The 20,141-nt window shown below is 46.2% G+C and overlaps 2 protein-coding genes and 1 pseudogene across 2 annotated transcripts; 1 reads left to right on the forward strand and 2 right to left on the reverse strand.

Moving 5' to 3' along the window:
• Positions 1 to 95: 95 nt before the first annotated feature.
• On the reverse strand, positions 96 to 1,563 carry LOC136550632 (probable protein phosphatase 2C 32). Its single transcript, XM_066542269.1, has one exon. The coding sequence runs from the start codon at positions 1,419 to 1,421 to the stop codon at positions 189 to 191; it is 1,233 nt and encodes a 410-aa protein (XP_066398366.1). The 5' UTR covers positions 1,422 to 1,563; the 3' UTR covers positions 96 to 188.
• A 3,957-nt stretch (positions 1,564 to 5,520) lies between these two features.
• Positions 5,521 to 12,164, forward strand: LOC136550630 (probable AMP deaminase). The gene is made up of 19 exons (XM_066542268.1): positions 5,521 to 5,899; positions 6,497 to 6,678; positions 7,331 to 7,517; positions 7,866 to 8,044; positions 8,135 to 8,186; positions 8,290 to 8,417; positions 9,064 to 9,243; positions 9,371 to 9,438; positions 9,518 to 9,660; positions 9,757 to 9,818; positions 9,961 to 10,074; positions 10,204 to 10,344; positions 10,448 to 10,600; positions 10,800 to 10,853; positions 10,927 to 11,037; positions 11,134 to 11,307; positions 11,396 to 11,476; positions 11,574 to 11,672; positions 11,760 to 12,164. The coding sequence occupies exons 1-19, from the start codon at positions 5,626 to 5,628 to the stop codon at positions 11,826 to 11,828; spliced, it is 2,451 nt and encodes an 816-aa protein (XP_066398365.1). The 5' UTR covers positions 5,521 to 5,625; the 3' UTR covers positions 11,829 to 12,164.
• Positions 12,165 to 12,776: 612 nt separating this feature from the next.
• Positions 12,777 to 18,630, reverse strand: LOC136550631 (xylan O-acetyltransferase 7-like; annotated as a pseudogene).
• Between the last annotated feature and the right edge of the window lie 1,511 nt (positions 18,631 to 20,141).

Genomic DNA, 20,141 nt, shown 5'->3' on the forward strand with positions numbered 1-20,141 from the left:
GACGTACAAGCAGTTGAGCAAATCATTAAGATAAAATACCATTTTTTGATGCAACATAGCATAATTTGAAGTAGCATTAGCCATGAGAAGTATAGTAGATTGAGAAGCTGCTTTGCAAGTTGATATATACTCCGTATATATACAGTATATATATTGGTAGGTAAAGCGCGTCGCGTTATTAATTTAATCTATAAGTATAAGCCGTCGCTCATCGCCGATAAACTGACAATGAGGACGGTGATATCGTCGGTGGAGCCTCTGGACGCCGCCAACTCGACCAGCCGCCTGCAGGCCGCGGAGAGCTGCTGGCCGCCGGTGCAGCACAGCGGGCGCGCGACGTCCACCGCTTCTTGCGCGTCCACCTTGTCCCATAGGCCGTCGGAGGCGAGGACGAGGAACTCGCAGTCCGCGTCCACGGGCAGCGTGGTGGTGTCCGGCTCCGCCAGCACCCATGGCTTGAGGTGCCCGTCGCCGATGCCCCTGGACACCGCCAGCGAGCCCTGCACCCGCCACGTGCCGCGGCAGTCGATGACGAAGCCGCCCTGGCTCTCGATCCGGCGGCGCTCGTCCTCGCGGGACGCGCGGTGGTCGGAGGTGAGCGTGTTGGCCTTGCCCGCGCGGCATAGCACGGCGCGGCAGTCGCCGGCGTTGGACACAACGAGGCGGTCCTTGCGGAGCAGCGCCGTGACGGAGCAGGCGCCGCCCGCCCTGGAGGTGGAGGAGAAGTCGGCGTCGGTCCTTAGGTAGGCACGCCTCACGGCCTCCTCGACGGCCGTGGTTGTGTTCGTGCTGCAGGTGCGCGTTTGCTGCTGCTGCTGCAGCAGCTCCTGCGCCATGATCCTGGGCATGTTGGTGGCGGCGAACTCGGCGGCGGCCTTGCCACCGTGGCCGTCGAACACTCCGAAGAAGGCCGTGTGGGGGTCTCCCCCGAGGCCGACGGCGGCGACGTGGCGGTCCTCCATGTGGATCCGCCTCCGTCCCTTGCCCTTCCGGCAGTAGGCCGCGAAGCCGTGGCCCGCGGTCTCCTGGGTCTCATGCCCCGCCTCCTCCTCCTGCTCCTGTTCCTGTAGGGTGGTGACCGCGGGGACAAGGAGAGGCGGCGGGCGTCGGCGGTTGACGAGCCGCGACGGCGACGGAGTTATGGCGGTCGTCGTTACGGCTGCAAACTGCTGGTGGCTGGTGGGCTTGCATGACGACGGGGAGCAGGCGACCTCCCTACGGTGCTGGTGCTGGGCCCGGAGGAGGGAGGGTGGTCTGAGCCTGAGCGGCGAGCCCGGGAGGGTATGGATATGGTGGTGCGGCTCCGGCGTGTCCTTGTTGGAGGAGGAGAAGGAGAGGAGGGAGGGCGGGAGGCGGCGGGACGGGGAGAAGACCGGCGAGCCCGGGTTGGGGTTGGTCACCGCCGACGCGGAGAAAGGCATGTTCGCCGGGCGGAAGTAGTAGCCTGTTAACGTATGGATGAACACAGTACAGTAGTACCAGTTGTTACCACTCCTATCTAGGACCAGTATATTGCCTTTGCAATTTGCATCTGCCCTGCCGGTCTCTCTCCCAGGCTCTCACTGTGTATATATAGCTAGGGGACGGGGAGGAGTAGTGGTGTGTGGTGGTGTCCCTGTCCCTGTCCCGGCCGGCGCAGCGACGGCGACCCGGCGCTAGTTGCACTAGTGCATGCTGCAGGAGTCAGGACACTCCAGACAGGATCGTCGGAAGCTGAGCGGCGGCAACAAGGAGGGATAGAAGAAGGAAGGAAGGAAGGAAGGTAGCTACTAGCTAGGGACGGACGGCCGTCGACGGGGACGTGGCGGAAGAATTGAAGCAGTCTACGACATGGACGTCATGCCAGCCATGGCGCGCCGTGTGTCCGTGTCTGTGTCTGTGTCTGTGTCTGTGTGAGCGAGTCAAAGGAGATGGATGGAGCTGACTGGTACATTGGAGGACGTCGGCGACGGGCGATAACGGGCACGGATTGCAGCCATGCGCATCCCTGCAGTGTCGTGTACCCATCCTAGCCAGCCACCTGTGCGATCGACGACCTGCTGATCGATGCACACCACCACAATGGGCCAGCCGCGGCGCGTCCACGGCCACTAGCCCACTAGTAGGGTACGCACTAGCTGTTGCATCATCGACTTGTTTAGTTCCAAAAAAATTCCCAAAAAATGCTACACATCGAATCTTGCAATACGTGTATGGAGTATTAAATGTAGACAAAAAAAAATAATTGTACAGTTTGGTTGAAAATCATAAGACGAACGTTTTGAGCCTAATTAGTCCATGATTAAATACTAATTGCCAAAAATAAAACGAAAGTGCTACCGTAGCCAAATTTCCAAATTTTGCCAACTAAACACAGCCTCACTCCTGCTGACAGCGATCTGTCGGCACAAATTATATTATTAGACGGGCAGTCGTCCCAGAGATTAATACAGTACTCCGTAGACAGTAGCATCATAAATTTAAGAGCGAAAAGGTTTTCCGTCCTTCATCACAACCGTTCATTAGGATCCAACGGCCTCAATATCTCATGATGTGACAAATTAGACTAGTTTGTGTAAGCATGATACGAAACTTCGTCCTAAAATGAATCAGTAGGATATGATAGTGTTTTCATGGTCCAACCTTTTTCTTTAGGTCAAGGTGGTAGAAAAACAAATTTTATGTACACCACCCTCTCTCATGTCCGTACGAGTTCCATTGCTCAGGCATGTTACAAAGTCCGATCCTAACACAAAACATGAGCATCGGTAAATCTCTATACCTATATCCATACGAGTTAGAATAGCATCAGTCTCGATCTCAAACAAAATGAAATGTATGACGTGATCGCTAAATAAATACTCCAATCGCCAATTAACCATGCAACAATATTACATGTTCCGTTACAGTCGTTACAATGCATAGCGTATAGGTATGCTAGCCCCTGAAAATCAATGACCTATTTTATCAAAAGAAAAAAAAAATCAAGGACCTATTAGTGGGCAGGTCCAATGGTCCGTAGACCGTAGAGAAAAAGGATACGGTGGCCCACGGACTGTCTTGTCGTGATGGGCTCTAATGAAGCCGCCTGGTTTTCTACCAGGATTCGGCGATACCCAGTTCTGTACAACTAGGCCCGGACACTTTAGTGTGCCACTGATGGTTCATCAAAGTATTTAGTAAATTATTATGTTTTTTTTTTCTGAAGGCTGAGTAAATTACGTTACTTCTCTATATATGCAAATAAGTCACTAGAATTTTAAAATATATACAGAGCAATTTTGATGGCTTCAAACATATTCCCTCTGTTCGGAGAACAATACAATTCTAGCAAAGTACGTACCATACCAAGCCATTCAGAGTTTGATCAAGTTTATTAGAAAAAACAACAACATTTATAATACCAAATAAATATTGTTAAGTTCTCCAAAAAAAACTACATTTTAATAGTGTACTTATTTATTATCGTAAATATTTATACTTTTTCTTATAAAGTTAGATTTTAGATAGTTTGATTAGGGACTTATTCTTTCCAGGATGAAGGTAGTAGTTTCCTCTTTATTCATTCGTACAGAGATTGTAGTTAAATGATATCCTCCGTCTGTGTCAACCAAACTAGTGCTCCGTACGATTATTGCTCTAGCAAGTCCGTGTGAGCACGTGTACCGCACCAATTGATCGATACTCCGCTATAGAGCATGGACACGTACTGCTACTAGCCTACCGGGGATAACATAACACGCCATCCAAGCTAATTGGCCTTCGTTAATGATTTGTTTATTGCTGGTCAATTTTTTTTAGCAACTATTTCTAGTCAATTAACATTTGTCTCGGGTATCCTTTCAACGACTAGCCTTCATTTTTTTGAGATGGGTAGCGCATGTTACAGTTTTTTACTTAAAAAAAACTATCTCATAGTGCACGATAATCTAGTAGAGGTCAAAAGATTTGAAATTGTGTACTAGTGTTATCCCAGGATAAGATTTGAAGGTGCCACTAATAAGATTCTGCCTTTTGAAACACATGACCAGTCAATAAAAGTTAAGAGACTTCACTTGCTGCACTTATCTTAGTTAACTACTACCCCCTCCATTTCAAATTCTAACGCATTTTATTTTTTTAGATACATATTTTTTGCTATACATTTTGATGTACATTATACCTAAATACATACTAAAATCAATGCATAAAAAAATCCAAAACATCTTGGGAATATACTATCTTAAATCATGCATGCTAGTACTAGTATATGTTCCTAGAATTATACTAGCACTGTTCCCCAACCGCCGAAAGCTTGAGCTACTTTTCAGTCATAGAATAGTATTTTTCTCTCACAACATTTCAACATAAGCATCAACATAAGCCAAATTTTAGGATGCCATATGTTAGCTCATTTGGATTACTATTATCGCTCTCGATCTTTGCACAAGCAAAAGCAAAGTCACTATCTTCCGCCTAAGTTGTAGCGTCCATCCAAATGTGGCAAATTCGGCTTAATTGAGTAGTCAAGTATTCCTTGTCCTCTCCCGTCCCTATATTGTCTATATAATAATTCTGCCTCACATGCATTGTCTTGCCATCTTTTCTTTTCTTCTCCTATCTTTTTTTTTCTAGCTACTTGTATATGTTCTTATTTGGTTGTGTTGTGACCACACAGAGAAAACCAGTACTAGTTAAAACCTAAAAGTATGAACCCAATCTTTTTGTAAACCACTAGTTCTTAATAAATCGACGCTAATAGCATTTGCTTCTGTATGAGGCTACATACATGAGAGAGAGAAAACACTGTTTGTTTTGATGAATTAGTGTGAGAGAAAAACACTGTTCGTTCGCTGTAGGTACTGCTAAAATAGTGCTGCAAAACAAGGCGTAAATTTAGCATGGTTGGGCCAACAACAATATGTACCACGCATCACAAAGTCACCATAACTAAACACCATCACCAGGTGCTTTAACAACATATCACTGCTAACAAAAAGCCTTTACATGAAGTCAATCAGCTTGTTCGCTTGTTGGTTTCAGCCAGCCCAAATCAGCATGCCAACAGTGTTTTCCTCTCACAATAAACCAGCACCAGCCAGCCCAAACCAGTCCAGAAGCCAACCAGCGACCAGACCGAATATCACGCTGAAGTTATTTACTGTATATGTGTTTCCATATAAAACGAAAGAATATGCTTCCTGTGATATTCACTCTTTTCGCTTGAGTTTGTTTGGTTTGTAAACCGTACTTTTTCAGCCAACGAACAATATTTTTCTCTTACGCCAAATTGGCTAATAGTACTTTGAGCCATGGCTTATCAGCCAAACAAGCTAACAGTATTATGCTCTGAAAAAGAACATGTAGCATGTTTTTGGAAGAGGGAAGAGGGGGGAAAAGAAGAGCGAAAATGAATTTGTTGGTGAATAATAATATTCCAAGGTGCTCCCAGAGAGAGATTCGTCGCGTAGAATAGAAAGGGGGGACCCCACCGAGCAGTGACTGAGGCAGTGACCCACCTCCCCTGTTGCTCGTATAAAGCGGCAGAGCAGGCCCGGCGGTTTCCCCTGGCATTCGGCGCCGCCGCCTCATCAAATCACACACACAACAACACAGCCCGTCAGCCAGCCCGAGCCCAAGCCCCAAGGTTGGCGGCGGCGCGGCGCGATGGAGTCCCCCTACGCTCTCCACCTCGCCCTCGCCGCGCTCGTCGGCGCCTCCTTCGCCGCCGCCTCCGCCTACTACATGCACCGCAAGACCCTCGACCAGCTTCTCCGCTTCGCCCGCGACCAACAGCGCCGCCGCAACCGCCTCCTCCCCGACGGCGACGAACTGGAGGACGGCGAAGACGACGAGGACTATCCTCCGGTGCACAGGGACCACGATCGCCGCACCCTTCCCATCCCGCCGGGCCTACCGCCGCTCCACACCGGCCGAGAGGGTAGTACGCCTCCCGCTCCTTTTACTGTTTCGTTTCGATTCGATTCGAGTTCTCATGTTTTTGACTCATGGCTGCGTACCACCTCATAGTCACGTGTCATGTGATCGCCGCGCTAATGCGCTCTACGGAAGTTTAGCATCAACTGCTTATTCGTATCGTATATGGGAATGCACAACGTGCGCGATAGTTTGATTTGTTCAGTGTTTATTACTGTGCGCCCCCTCCTTGTTTTGATCTGGAGAAATAATGCGCGATAGTTTGATTTGTACAGTGTTTACTGCACACCCCCTGCTTGTTTTGATCTGGACAAATAATTGATGCTCCAACTTAAGTTGCGATTGAAGTTGATGACCTCGCGTACTTACTAGGTGTACTGTATCCTGATCCACTGGCCAGTGGCTACTTAGGAATCCCCCCCTCCCCCAGCCCCCAAAGTGATTGTAGAATGTTGAAACTATGTCTTGATGATGACAGGGGAAATCGTAAAAACAGGATTTAGGACGTGGAAGATCCTTCATGAAAGCATATGGTTAACACTTAGAATGGCTGTAATATGAACCAGTTATCCTGCTGATGTCTGTCTTCTTTACCTTTCAGGTAGGCCAGTCATTTCTCCAGGTTCGGCTAAAAGAGTTGGACCTATTGTTAGACCGACTACACCCAAATCCTCCGTTCCCACTGTCAGTGCATTTGATAGAATTGAAGATTCAGATGACGAGGAGGATCTTGTCCCAGATGCCAAGAATGATACTGCTTACTTGGCCCCAAACGGTGCTATTGTAAGTATCAAATCTCTATGCTACTCTGAACAAGTGATACCAATCTGTCTGCTAGTTCCACTAGAATTGTATCTATCAATTGCATGAATTCTTTGACTTGAGGATCTTCACATTTTGAGCTTTGTTTAGCTAAATGCAACACGGCTCAAAATCCGTGTGATTCTGGGAGGTTCAACTCACTGTTGTATTTACTATTTAGGCCTTGGACTAAGTTACACCGGTTATCAAGTAGAGTTTCTTAGTCTATGTTGCAATGCAAGTAACATATACTGATTAATTACCACACATATATTGTTGTGAGCAATGAGCATGTTTAGTTGTGTATGTAGATATGAATCATGGTACCATCTGTCTATCCTGTGCTGGTCTACAACTGCAACAGTGTGATTTACACTGTTCATTTGGTAAAAACTACTTTAGACTGCTTATGACATTATAAATGGAAATTTATTCTGTTTTCTGTTAATGTCATCTCACTACAAATTGAAGTGTTCTTTTATGTGTTCTGCAACTTTGCTGTGCATTTTCTCATGTGCTGCAACATTTTTTTTTCAATGTAGGGGCAATATTATATTTTCCTTGCAAGTGTGTCCTACTTATACTGGTATTATAGACTAACAGTGGTTTCTTTCATTTTTGTTCTTTCTCTCAGGGATCAGATCTCACAGATAAAGCGAGCCAGAATGGGGAATTAAAATCAGCACCATCAACGCAGATGATTAGATCCCATAGTGCAACTGGCAGTCTGCATGCACCCCAGCTTAACCCAATAGCAGCTGATATACTTCGAAAGGAACCTGAACATGAAACCTTCAGTAAAATCAACATCACAGCTGTTGGTATGTACCACTTTTTTTGTCCTTTTATCTATTTGGCTGCACCTTTCTTAAGTTAACAATATTGATGTTTCCTCAGATGGTGTTTTTCTAATAAAAGAACTAACATGTTCAGCTCATATGCTTTGTTTTTCCTCTGCATATATGTACACATGCCTATGTCTTTTTTTTGGGGGGTGGGGGGTGGTTGCGATTGGGAGGTTACTTCTATTCACTGAGAGGTCGAGCGTGGCAATGTACTTTATTCTATGAATGAATTCACTCAGCAATCGCTATAATCCTTTTGTTGCCCGTGCCCCGTGTTATTTGCTATTTGTCATTACTCTTACACTCCCTTCTCCCCCCTTGCAGAGACTCCTTCTCCTGATGAAATTGAAGCATACAAAGTTCTTCAGAAATGTCTTGAGCTGCGTGAGAGGTACATATTCAGAGAAGAAGTTGCTCCTTGGGAAAAAGAGATCATAACTGATCCTAGTACCCCAAAACCTAACCCAAATCCGTTCAATTATGAACATCAGGCTAAAACTGATGTAAGTGCAGCTCTTCAGATATGAACATGTTGACTAGACGGATATTGTTTAAGATAAATTCCTTTCCCCTAATTATTTTCTTTCTTTCAGCACCATTTTGAAATGGTTGATGGCGTCATTCATGTGTACCCCAATAAAGATTGTGAGTAATAAAGGAATTTCATATCTTTTAGTTTCTATACATCTACCTTCATGTGACTTGGTTTAGGGTACACTGATCATTATCTTTATCTATGTCTTTACAGCTAAAGAAAGACTCTATCCAGTTGCCGATGCAACTACCTTCTTTACTGATATGCACTACATCCTTCGTGTGTTGGCTGCTGGGGATATCCGAACCGTGTGTCATCACCGTCTAAATCTTCTAGAGCAGGTAATTCTTTGTGTTTTGTTCTTTCAACTGCATGCTCTTTCTGCATGAGTCTTAGCCAATGATGTTCTGACAACCAAGCCTGTTCATCGAAGCATGCAATGGTCTATGTTGATTCATTTGTATATGGTGTGTGCCACTTTGGTTCAATTATTGGTATAACTGATCCTAGTACCCCAAAACCTAACCCAAATCCGTTCAATTATGAACATCAGGCTAAAACTGATGTAAGCGCAGCTCTTCAGATATGAACATGTTTGGTTGCTTGCCTTGCTTGGCCAGGTAACAATCTAGGCCCTTGATTTCTAGTGCTTGGCGGCCTGGATTTGTGGCCTTGCAGGCATTTGCCTACCAGGGTTCAATCCAAACAGGCTCTATAGTCCTTTTCTTTTACTGAAAGCTGTGAGGGAGTTACTCACAGTGAGAGTCTTCCGTTCTGGAGAACAAGAGCAAAATATTTACAAAGAGACAAATTAAAGGGGGCTACTAAGACAAAGCAACTACAAGGTTATGAGTGGGGCTACTAGGAATACACATCCACATACAAGCTAGCTTGATTCATAAATCTTACTTGATTCATGAATCTTACTGAATAATATGGTGCATGCATATATTGACTCTTGCTTATGTTCACTCTTGTGTATGTCAGAAATTTAATCTTCATTTGATGGTCAATACGGATAGAGAACTGCTTGCTCAGAAAGCTGCACCTCACCGGGACTTCTACAACGTTAGGAAGGTTGATACTCATGTTCATCACTCAGCATGCATGAACCAGAAACACCTGTTGAGATTTATCAAGTCTAAGTTGAGGAAGGAACCTAATGAGGTACATACACTTTTTTTTTTTTCTTTCTGAAACTTCCCTTATTGTCTCACGTTATATCTAATAGTTCTTCACCTGAGATCTGGGATGTGTTCTACATCTGACTTGACTCCAAAATTGGAATTTGTAGGTTGTAATCTTTAGAGATGGGACCTATTTGACTCTTAAGGAGGTTTTTGAGAGTTTGGATTTGACAGGGTAACTTCTAGATTTGACTTTTCTTGTGTAAAGTCTTTCAGTTACCAGTTTTGACGTAACTCATTGATTTCTCTGCCAGGTATGACCTCAATGTTGATCTCTTAGATGTCCATGCTGATAAGAGTACATTTCATCGTTTTGACAAGTTCAATCTGAAATATAATCCATGTGGTCAATCTCGCCTGAGGGAGATCTTTTTAAAGCAGGATAATCTTATTCAAGGTACAAATATTTTGTGTAGATGTCTTTCTGTCTCAGTTGTGGTGCAACTGTTATTCACATGCCGCATTTATCTCATGGTCAATGTAAACCTGACAGGTCGCTTCCTTGCTGAGCTGACAAAAGAAGTATTTTCTGACCTTGAAGCAAGTAAATATCAGGTGTGTTATTCTTTCATAACTTGTTTTCTTAGTACTGGAACTAGTGTATCTGATTAGTGATCTTTCTAGTATGCTATCTTATGGATTCTAGCTATTCATTCTTAAGTACCCAGCTAATGACTCTTGCAATTACCTTCATCAGATGGCTGAGTATCGGATATCTATTTATGGGAGGAAGAAAAGTGAATGGGACCAAATGGCAAGTTGGATAGTGAACAATGAATTATATAGCGAGAATGTTGTTTGGTTAATTCAGGTTGATACCCCCATCCCCCTTCTTTTGTCCGAGTGTGTTCAGTAACCAAATATGCAACTCTGGCTAGCCCACAATGGAACAAGAGTATAGTTTATGTGCTTTATTATTTGTTTCATTTTTTTTCCGCAGATTCCTCGGATATACAATATATACAGGGAGATGGGCACAATCAATTCATTCCAAAACCTCCTTGACAATATTTTTCTCCCTCTTTATGAAGTAACTGTTGACCCAGCTTCACATCCTCAGCTCCATGTTTTCTTAGAACAGGTTAGTGGAAATACTTGTATGTCCACCGAATGGGTGGTTTCCACCTGATATTTGTTGTATTTTGTTAGGCATTATTTACATCATTTTCCTTTATTTACTTCAGGTTGTTGGGTTGGATTTGGTGGATGATGAAAGCAAACCTGAAAGACGCCCAACAAAACACATGCCAACACCTGAGCAATGGACTAATGTTTTCAATCCAGCCTATGCATATTATGTGTACTATTGCTATGCCAATCTGTATACACTGAACAAGGTACATCTTTTTGTGCATGGAGTTCTTCATCATGTGCTCATTTAAGGATAAGTAACACAGAAAATCCTCTGCAAAAAAAAAAAGATAATAGTGTCATTCTATTTTTTCACAAAATAAATTTTAGCTTGCAGTTAGCTTCTTGTTCAACATTCATCAGGTTAAATCACAGTGATTGATTTGAAATTTGTTGAGAGTGCAGCTTCGTGAGTCCAAGGGCATGACAACAATCAAACTGCGTCCACACTGTGGGGAGGTATGTGCCTAACATAGACTATAAATCTCCAGATTGAACTTGAACATAGTGATCTGATTATTGTTATCTTCAGGCTGGTGATATCGATCACCTTGCTGCAGCATTTCTTACTTCACATAACATTGCTCATGGGGTGAACCTAAAGAAATCCCCTGTACTTCAGTACTTGTATTATCTTGCTCAGGTTAGTGATAGTTTTGTGTTGACTGAACATCCAATGGATTTTGATATAGTTGCTTGGGAGGAACTAATTAATTGTCTTCTGTCTGGCTGTATACAGATTGGTCTTGCAATGTCTCCCTTAAGTAACAACTCACTGTTTATCGACTATCATCGGAACCCTTTCCCAACATTCTTCTTAAGAGGTCTTAACGTGTCTCTTTCGACTGACGACCCTCTACAAATTCACCTGACAAAGGAACCTTTGGTTGAAGAATACAGTATTGCAGCTTCAGTAATGTCCCTCCCTCCATCCCTCTATCTCTGTTATCTGTTTTCCCACCCAGATGTTCTTAGTTTGGATTGCTTGTTGCTCTTGGCAGCTTTGGAAGCTGAGCTCATGTGACTTGTGTGAAATCGCTAGAAATTCTGTCTACCAGTCCGGTTTCTCTCACAGGCTCAAGGTATAAACTACCGATTTATATGGCCATTTGTTGTGGGTCATGGATGGATTTTCCATCTCTTTTTTTTCCCCCTGAGCTCTAACATTGTCTGTTTTAGTCTCACTGGATCGGGAGAAACTACTACCAAAGGGGTCCGGAGGGCAATGACATCCACCAGACAAATGTTCCTCACATCAGGGTTGAATTTCGACACACTGTATGTACCTCTGTATTTAAATGGTGTGTCTTCATAAGTTAGCTTGTATCTGTTTATGATCTATCTTCTCCTTACCCTGGACTGCAGATCTGGAAAGAAGAAATGGAGCTGATACATTTTGGAAATGTTAAACTACCCGAAGAAATTGACAGGTGAAGAGTACGGGAATTGTGATTGCCGTGGCAGTGAAGTCTGGCAGTGGCTGTGATCGGGGAGGAGAAAAGGTGTCGACATGATCCTGCCTTTCGATGAATCTCTTATTTGCAGAGGTATATCATGACTATGATGTTGCCAAGGCCTACTAGTATACTCACTCCGTGCCTAGGCCATACCATCTATGAAGAATAAGTCAGAAAGCACAAATACATTCCTAGTATTTAGAAGCGTTGAATCCAGATGTGCCATGAGGTGGGAGGCAACGCATCATGTACTTCGTTACGTTTATACTTTATAGACGTGTGTAATGGTGGGTGGATCGACGAATGTCTGTCATCTAGTATTTGTTAGCCAAATTGCATGATAAATTAATTAGTTATCCAAAAAAAACTTATGTTTTATACTTAAAAAAATCTTTATTAGGTAAAGAAGTGAGTAGGCGCACCATGTAAATACAATGAAATAGGGGTTACTGATGTGTTTGGCTGTTTGCGGTGGTAGGGAGGCAGGTCAGGTGCATATACTTTTTCAGGGAAGAAACAATTTTTTACACCAAATCAGCGAGTAGTACTTTTTTTTTTTTAAGCTTGTCTTTTCAACGAATCGAACGGGCCGGCAAGCGCATTCCTCTCCTGCAGTGCATCAGGCGGGACGGAATCTCGTACAGGCTTACGTGCAGTACTAGGTTACTACTATAGTAGCAGTATTATGAATTGATTAGCATGGCACGGGCAAGCTTTTGGCCTTTTGGGATGGGAATGGATGGAGAATTGGAGATGGACCACGGACTCGCCACCGCCTCCCTCTGTAGGGCATAGACGGAGGAGGGCAAAATCTGCAGCTTTTTCTTGATTTCTGCTTGCCAGACCACAGTTTCTTCTTGATTGAAATAATCATCATGTGTGGTGTGCTGCTTGACAGATGACTTTCCTAGCTGACATGACAAAAGTAGTACGTAATGTATGTAACAGTGATACAGGAAGGGAAAAAGGATTAGAAAGGTGCATGCCTAAATTGAATGACGATCTTGTTTCTCTCTCTCTAAACTAAAAGAATTAAAAAGGAAAAGTAATTGCTACTGCTAGTCACAATCATAATTAAATCAGAGATTTTCTTTTTACAGAAATTACAAGACAAGATGAAACGAAGAAATGATTGATCTACAGTAGGTAGGTAGGTATGTAGGAGGGGTCAAAAATGGAAAATGGTTAGTGATCCTGGGACGACGACGACGAGGGCGGGCTTGGGGATATGATGTGCGCGTAGAGGAAGTGGTTCCAGGTGTCGGGGAGGCCCGGGAGGCACCAGTGGATGCAGTCGGCGTAGGTCTTGGGGTCGGCCTGCTGCTCCGGGGTGAGCAGCTTCCCCTGCCGCAGCGTGTGCACTGAGGTGTGCGCGTCCTTGCGCAGCTCCGACAGCCCCGTGATGTCCACGAACTGCACCGGCACGCGGCGGAGGTAGCGCGCCAGCACCCCGCGCGCCACGCCGTGCAGCCGCCAGTCCGTGCCGATGTCCAGCCGCCCCGTCCGGTTGTTGCTGATCGGCTGCGTCTCCATGGCGCACTTGATCCCGCCCTTGTTGCCCCACGCCCACGGCCTGCAATGCAATGCAATCAGTTGTAATCTGCAGCAATCAGCATCACATTCCCTTCCCAGCCTCCCAGGTGTTAATGTACGTATTTAGTATTAGAGTTAGAGCTAGGGGGAATCTTGTGGAACCGAACCACTGGTGGTGCTTTTTCTCTTTTGTTTGATTTGATGCAAAGAAAAGATTCATCTATAGCTAGAGCTTTTGCGTCCCTCCATGGAATCTAGTGGACCACCCCCCTCTTGCTTACCCTTTTGCGTCCTGGACAGATAGGCATTCCCTTCCTCCCTCCCTTTCAAAGTTTCAAGCACTAGAGCACTCCAAATAATCTACAGAGTGGAAGCTGCCTTTGTGTTATTAATAATTTAGTACTACTAGGCAAAGGCAATCCTCCTAAAATTAACAAGCAGTAGCTTGGTTAGTTCCTCGTGAATTGATTCCCCTGGCCTGCTTGGGAAGCAGATGCAGCAGATCCATGCACCATGTTGTATCCGTGCGTTTCTCATCCAGTCCAGCTGGAGTTGGGCAGTTCCTCACCCTTCGTTTCCTGCTGCTTACTCGGCAGAGCTGGCCTCCAGCTGCCTAGTACTCCTAGTAGCTAATAACGAGAAGAGACGAGACGAGACCAGAAAAGCACGTGAGAAAAGAAACACACTCATCCATGGAACGGAATGGATGGTCAAACTGGAGGAGGCCCAGGAGATGGAGGCCAAGTCACGGCATGTTTCGGTTACCCAAATTGCCAGGAAGCCCTGTGATGTGATTTGATTCCCCAATTTCCAAACGGTGACGCTAGTGAGCAGACTAGCAGGCATGGCACACCGCACACCTACACCTACTCCTACCTACCCAGCACGTACTGTATATACACGACCAAAGGAGGAGGAAAAAAACAAGACGAAGATGAAGGCGTGGCGTGATGTGTGTGCTTACGTGATGTGGTTGGGCGACATGCCCATGAAGAAGACTCTGGTTCGGTTGGGGTCGATGTGGCGGTCGACCCACTTGGCCCACGTCTTGAGCACCTCCCGGTACGCCACCGGCCGGTCCACCAGCGCGTACTTGCTCCACCTCTCCTTTTCCTGCTGCTGCTGCTGCTGATGGCCACGGCGACTAGTGCGTTTCCTGAGCACACATTACATTACATTTCATTTCATCTCAACAAACACACTACACTACAGAGTGTAGACAGACAAGTAGTAATGCAAGGTAGTAGCAGTAGTAATCATCATGTGAGACGTACATGACTTTCATCTCGAATGTGTTGAGCCACCAGATGTACGAGTTGAAGACGAGGTAGTCGACGCCCTTCCAGTTCTTGGCATGCTTGGCGATGGCGCGCCAGGCGATGACACGGTCCATGACGCTGTGCACCTGCGGGTCATCCGAGTTGGACTCCACCAGGAAGGGCGCCCAGTAGAACTCCACGGTGGCGTTGTAATCCTGCCATTAAATTTGCATTGCATTGCATTGGTTACCATTAGGATATAAGCGCAGCATACCATAGCATTGCATTGGTGGTGATGCACAGTCAAAGATGACAAGCAAGAAAGACGAGCTGAGCAGCCGATCGATCCATACATACATGCGCCGTAAATACGTTGAGCGATCCGTTGTTGACGAACTTTTGCAGGGTCTTGTGGCCCCAGGGCACGACGGACTGCACCAGGCACACCATGGACTCCCACTGGTTGCGGTTCAGCGAGTCCCCCACGAACATGAGCCGCTTGTTGCGCAGCCGCTCAAGCAGCAACCGAGCATCATACCTGGACCATCACATGCATCACACAGCAATTAATTAATTAATCTCTTCCATCCATCTCAGTTAGTCGGATGACATGGATGCAAATATGCAATGGCACTGGCGGAGCCACGTTTAGGGCCATCCCGGGCGCTGGCCCCCCTTGCTCGGGATAGATTTGCAAAGAGAGCCTGTGTCTTGAGTAGCATGCACGCACACTTGAAAGTTGCAACTACGCACACACATCTTCGTCACTGCATGGCCTAGCTACATGCATTCATCTACGCCACAACTAAACTTGCATTAGCTTCTTTTTTATTCTAGCTGCTTTCATCTTGATGATGCTAGGAGTATATTTCAACGCATTATTACAAAACTTAATTAGCATGGAGTATATTTCAACACATTATTACAAAACTTAATTAGCATGGAGTATATTTCAACACATTATTACAAGGCCGTTTCAAATGAGTACTGCTGTCGTTTCCCCTGTTTGCATGCAACTGCGTTATAATATTTCACTTATATTAGTATGTTACTTTAGTATGTCTATTTAGCTCTCTTGTTCTACTTAAGAAGGACAAATGACAATTAGCAGGAGTTCATCTTGCAACAGCTTACACTCATCAGGTAACATATAGTAGACTGCATATGCATTAATTTGTCTATTAATATATTTAATTTGGCTTACAAACTCCTCCACTAGAATTGTATAGCTGTGTTATATAGAAAGAAGATTATGCCTATAACTAGTGATTAGTCACAAGACTAGAATTGGGCCGCCCTTGAATTCTAACCTAGCTCTGCCACTGTGCAATGGATTGGAGCGAAGAATAAATGAAGAAAACGATCGGCAAGGGATGGCACGGTCCATCCAGACTCCATACAACAAGTGAAGTGATGCATGTATTGTGTTGGGGACTAGGACTACTGCATTTTGGGTGGATGGAAGTTTGGAACTCAACTGGCCTGGTTTAGTTTTCAAAAATTTTCCACCCCAAACTATCACATCGAATCTTGCGGTACATGTATGGAGTATTAAATATAGACGAAAAAAACTAATTGCACAGTTTGGTTGAAAAATCGCGAGACGAATGTTTTAAGACTAATTAGTCCATGATTAGCCATAAATGCTACAGTAACTAACATGCGCTAATGATGGATTAATTAGGCTTAATAATTCGTCTCGCAGTTTCTAGGCGAGCTATGTAATTAGTTTTTTTATTAGTATCCGAAAACCCCTTCCGACATCCCCGAAACATCCGATGTGACATCCAAAAATTTTCATTTCGCGAACTAAGGGCATGTTTGGTTCCAATAAGTCACCTGCTTATAAGTTATAAAAAGTGAAATAAGTGACTTATTTTGCCAAACACCACCAACTTATAAGTCACCCCTGCTTATAAGTTTTAAGTTAGTTTACCCCTGCTTAAAACTTATAAGTCACCCTTTTCCGCGTGGGGCCCACACCTTTAATGAATTTATAAGTCATCTACAACCAGGCATGAATTATAAGTCACTGATTTTCAGTCATCTGACTTAATAAGTCACCTGACATAAGGAAACCAAACAGGCCTTAAACACAGCCTGACTAGGCTCTGTTGGGTACTTTGGGTGGATTGGAAGTTTGAAACTCAACTGACTAGGCTCAGCTGATGCTAATTTATTATGAGAGAAAAATACTATTATTTTGCTAAAACGACACGTTTGTCAAAGTAAACAGGGCCTTGCCCCCCTACCTTACCTAGAATAATGTGGGAGAAAGGACCACAATCCCAATCCCACAAAACCAGGCCAGGCATGATTGACGCTGTGAGAGTGGGTGAATTCGAAACAGCTCCAGGTCCAGCCAAGATCAAACTGAAGTACCCCCAAATAACATAAACTAATCGAGTATTTTCTCATTCAGAGAGAGAAAGAGGTGGAGTAATGTACTACTAGTACAGGTGATTAAGCAATGCACTAGAGGATGTGTAGTAGTAGTAGTAATAACCTTATGTAGTAGTACTGTGAACTGTGAAGTAATGTAATGGTGTAAAAAATCCCAGTTGCCACCGCAGTAATAAATAATAAAAAGACCAGACTAGACTGAGGGCTGAGGCGCGTGCGTGCATGCATGCAGCAGTGTGTCGGTGCCGGTGGATCACGATTTCTACTACTGTTTTTCTAGTAATAAATTCTGCGGCATGTGCACTAGTACATGTACTGTTTAACTGCGTATGGGGATCCGAGATCTCAAATCTACTAGAGAATTTTGACCGACCGAGCGACGATTGTTGTTTTACCAGAGTCTATTCCAAAATGTGCATTTCATCAGACGAATCACTAGTTGAGATGGCAATGTTCCTCACTGGAATGGAATTGCAATGCAACTGCCGGACGACTAACGAGGATGAAGCCGAAGGCGAAGAACGCAGGGCAGGAATGGAACGGTCAAAAGGAAAGGGATATCAAGACGGGACCCCGCCCCGCCGGAAAAAGCCAAAGGAAGAAGCAACCAAATCTCACTCTCCTCTTGGGTGGGTGCTCTGCCTGCCTGTGATTGATACAAGAATCATTTCACTCATGATACGATGTACTCCACGCCACGCGTTTGGATAACAAGCAAGCGAATTACAGCTTGGTCGATGAAACGAAAACACAAGCACAAGCGAGAAGACTAGGATAGGATAGAATTGAATCAGATGAATTTAATGATTGCCGCGAAACTGATGAACCAGTTCATCGTCAATCAGTCACACGGCGCGCATAGTGGAATGGAAATGGAGGAGCAGAGCAGGAAGAGGGGGGGGGGGGGGGGGGGCGGTACCTGGGCAGGTCGCATCCGTCGGGCTGCCACCGCCACTTCTGGTACGAGTCGTCGCGGCGGCCGTTGCGCATGCACGTCACCTGCTCCGTCAGGAATTCGCACTCCGACTCGCGGTACAGCGGCGCCTGCTCGCCGGCCGCGTCGAACATCCAGCGCCCCCGGTACAGGTCGCACCCGGCAATGGCGGCGGCCTGCGGCGGCGGTGGCTGTTTCTGGGTTTGTTGCTCCTCCTGCCTTTTAGTATTCTCGACGAGTTGCTCCTTCCGCCACTACTCCCACTCCCACGGGGAGGGTCAGGGGCTGCTGCTGCTGCTTGTGCTGGGCTTCCTTGCGATCTCGATCCTCCTGCTCCTCGGCTTCCCGGCGTGCGTGAAGGGCGTCCGCCTCCACGTCCTGGTGCGCCGCCTCCTGCAGCACCCGCAGGTCGGGTGACCTCGCCCGCCCGGAGATGTCGACCTCAGCAGCGGCTGTTGTTGTTGCTGAGCTGGAGGCGCTGGAGCCGGAGGCCGCCTTCATGACGTCCTCGTTGTAGAGGAAGGTGGCGACGAGGAAGACGGAGACGACGAGGCCCGCGAGCGAGAGGCGCGCCGTGGGCCTGCGCGCGGGGCGGCTGCCTTGGCGGCCGGCGGCGCGGCGGCGGAAGCGGCTTGCGGCGGGTGCTGCATCGCATCCGAGAGGGCCGAGGCGATGATGAGTGATCTGAGTCTGATCTGATTGATCTCCGTCCGCGCACTGCCCAGCCCCGCCTGCCTGCCTGCCTCCCTCCCTCCCTAGATTGGTTGCTTGGCCTGTTCCGGTGGAGCTGCTGGGACTGGATCGAGTAGGGAGCAGCCAGCAGGGGGGATCCAATCCAAATCCACCCCCCTTGCTAGCTAGCAACTCCTAAGGTAAGGTAAGGTAGCTGCCAACTGAAACTACCACAGCATACAATACCATGGACGGAGGAATTGGATTGGTTTGGATTCACGGGACGGGAGGGAGAGGTCGCTTGGTTGCTTCTTCTTGTTTGGGTTGGCAGGGCACTTGGCCGGCCGGCCGCCTCACCCTCCCTCAACTTGTCTGTCTGTGTCTCTATTGCTGACTGATGGATCTCGCTCGAGGGGAGCAGCGCAGCCGCAGAGACAGGCGAGGAGAGGCGAGAGGAAGACGAAGGCACTGCAGAGACAGGAGACGTTCAAGCGCAACGCAACGGCAGGGGATGGAGACGGAATCCTCCCTCCGTCCCAGGCAAAGAAAAGGCAAGAGGAAGCAAGCCTCTTCGTTTCATTGGAAACGATCGTTGATTAGGTTTGGACTGGTTCAGCCCAGTCGAACAGGCTGAAGATCCTCCTCCTCCTCCTCCTTTCTTGTATTTTTTTATTATTTCTCGTATACTGTATGCCACCCTCGATCACAAGACACAACTCATCAAAAAAAAAAAAATCACAAGACACACAAAAAAAAAATGGTCGTGGGCCACACCACATGCGTCCTGCTTCGCACACGCAGGCTGAGGTTACCAAAAAATTATTCCACGACTAAATAAAATTTCAACCCTGCGACTTGATGCGAGATTAGTCAACAAACAAACATGGAGTAATAAGTTGGGAAAACGGTGTTTTGAGCTCAATTGTGATTTTACCTTTTCTTTTTAACTTTGTGATTGTCGGTGTTTTGGACCGGGGGTCCTCAACCAACCAGTAAATTTGAACTGCGTGCCCCTAATTCCAGATGGTGATGCAAAGAGACACAAGGTTTATACTGGTTCAGGTAATCGATGCCTACGTCCAGTCTGAGAGATCGATCTTGTATTCCTTGCACCGAAGTGCTTGTAGTAGGGAGTTCCAAGCTGGGTGAGAGAGGGAGCTGATCCCAGATCTCGGCGAGGTGTCGTGTGGGGCCGCTTGAGACGTTGCTCTCAGACGGCTGGGATGTGTGCGTGTGTGTGTTACAAGGTGTTCTTCTCCCCCTTGTCTAAGTGGCACAAGTTCTCTCCTTTATACTTGAGTAAGGACAAGGACAGTACATGTGTTAACTATGCGGGCGTCGTGTCAACAGGGGCAGCATGTCCGAGCCCTGTGGCCTGTTCCTGTGGCGGCATAGTCGTCGGAGTGGTCCGTCCTTGGAGCACTGGGGCGGCGTGCTAGTCCCATCCGATCCTGTGCGTCGTGGGAGCCCTAGAACTACCTCGGAGTGG

The sequence above is a fragment of the Miscanthus floridulus genome, chromosome 4, assembly GCF_019320115.1.
Source record: "Miscanthus floridulus cultivar M001 chromosome 4, ASM1932011v1, whole genome shotgun sequence".
Classification (NCBI taxonomy): domain Eukaryota; kingdom Viridiplantae; phylum Streptophyta; class Magnoliopsida; order Poales; family Poaceae; genus Miscanthus; species Miscanthus floridulus.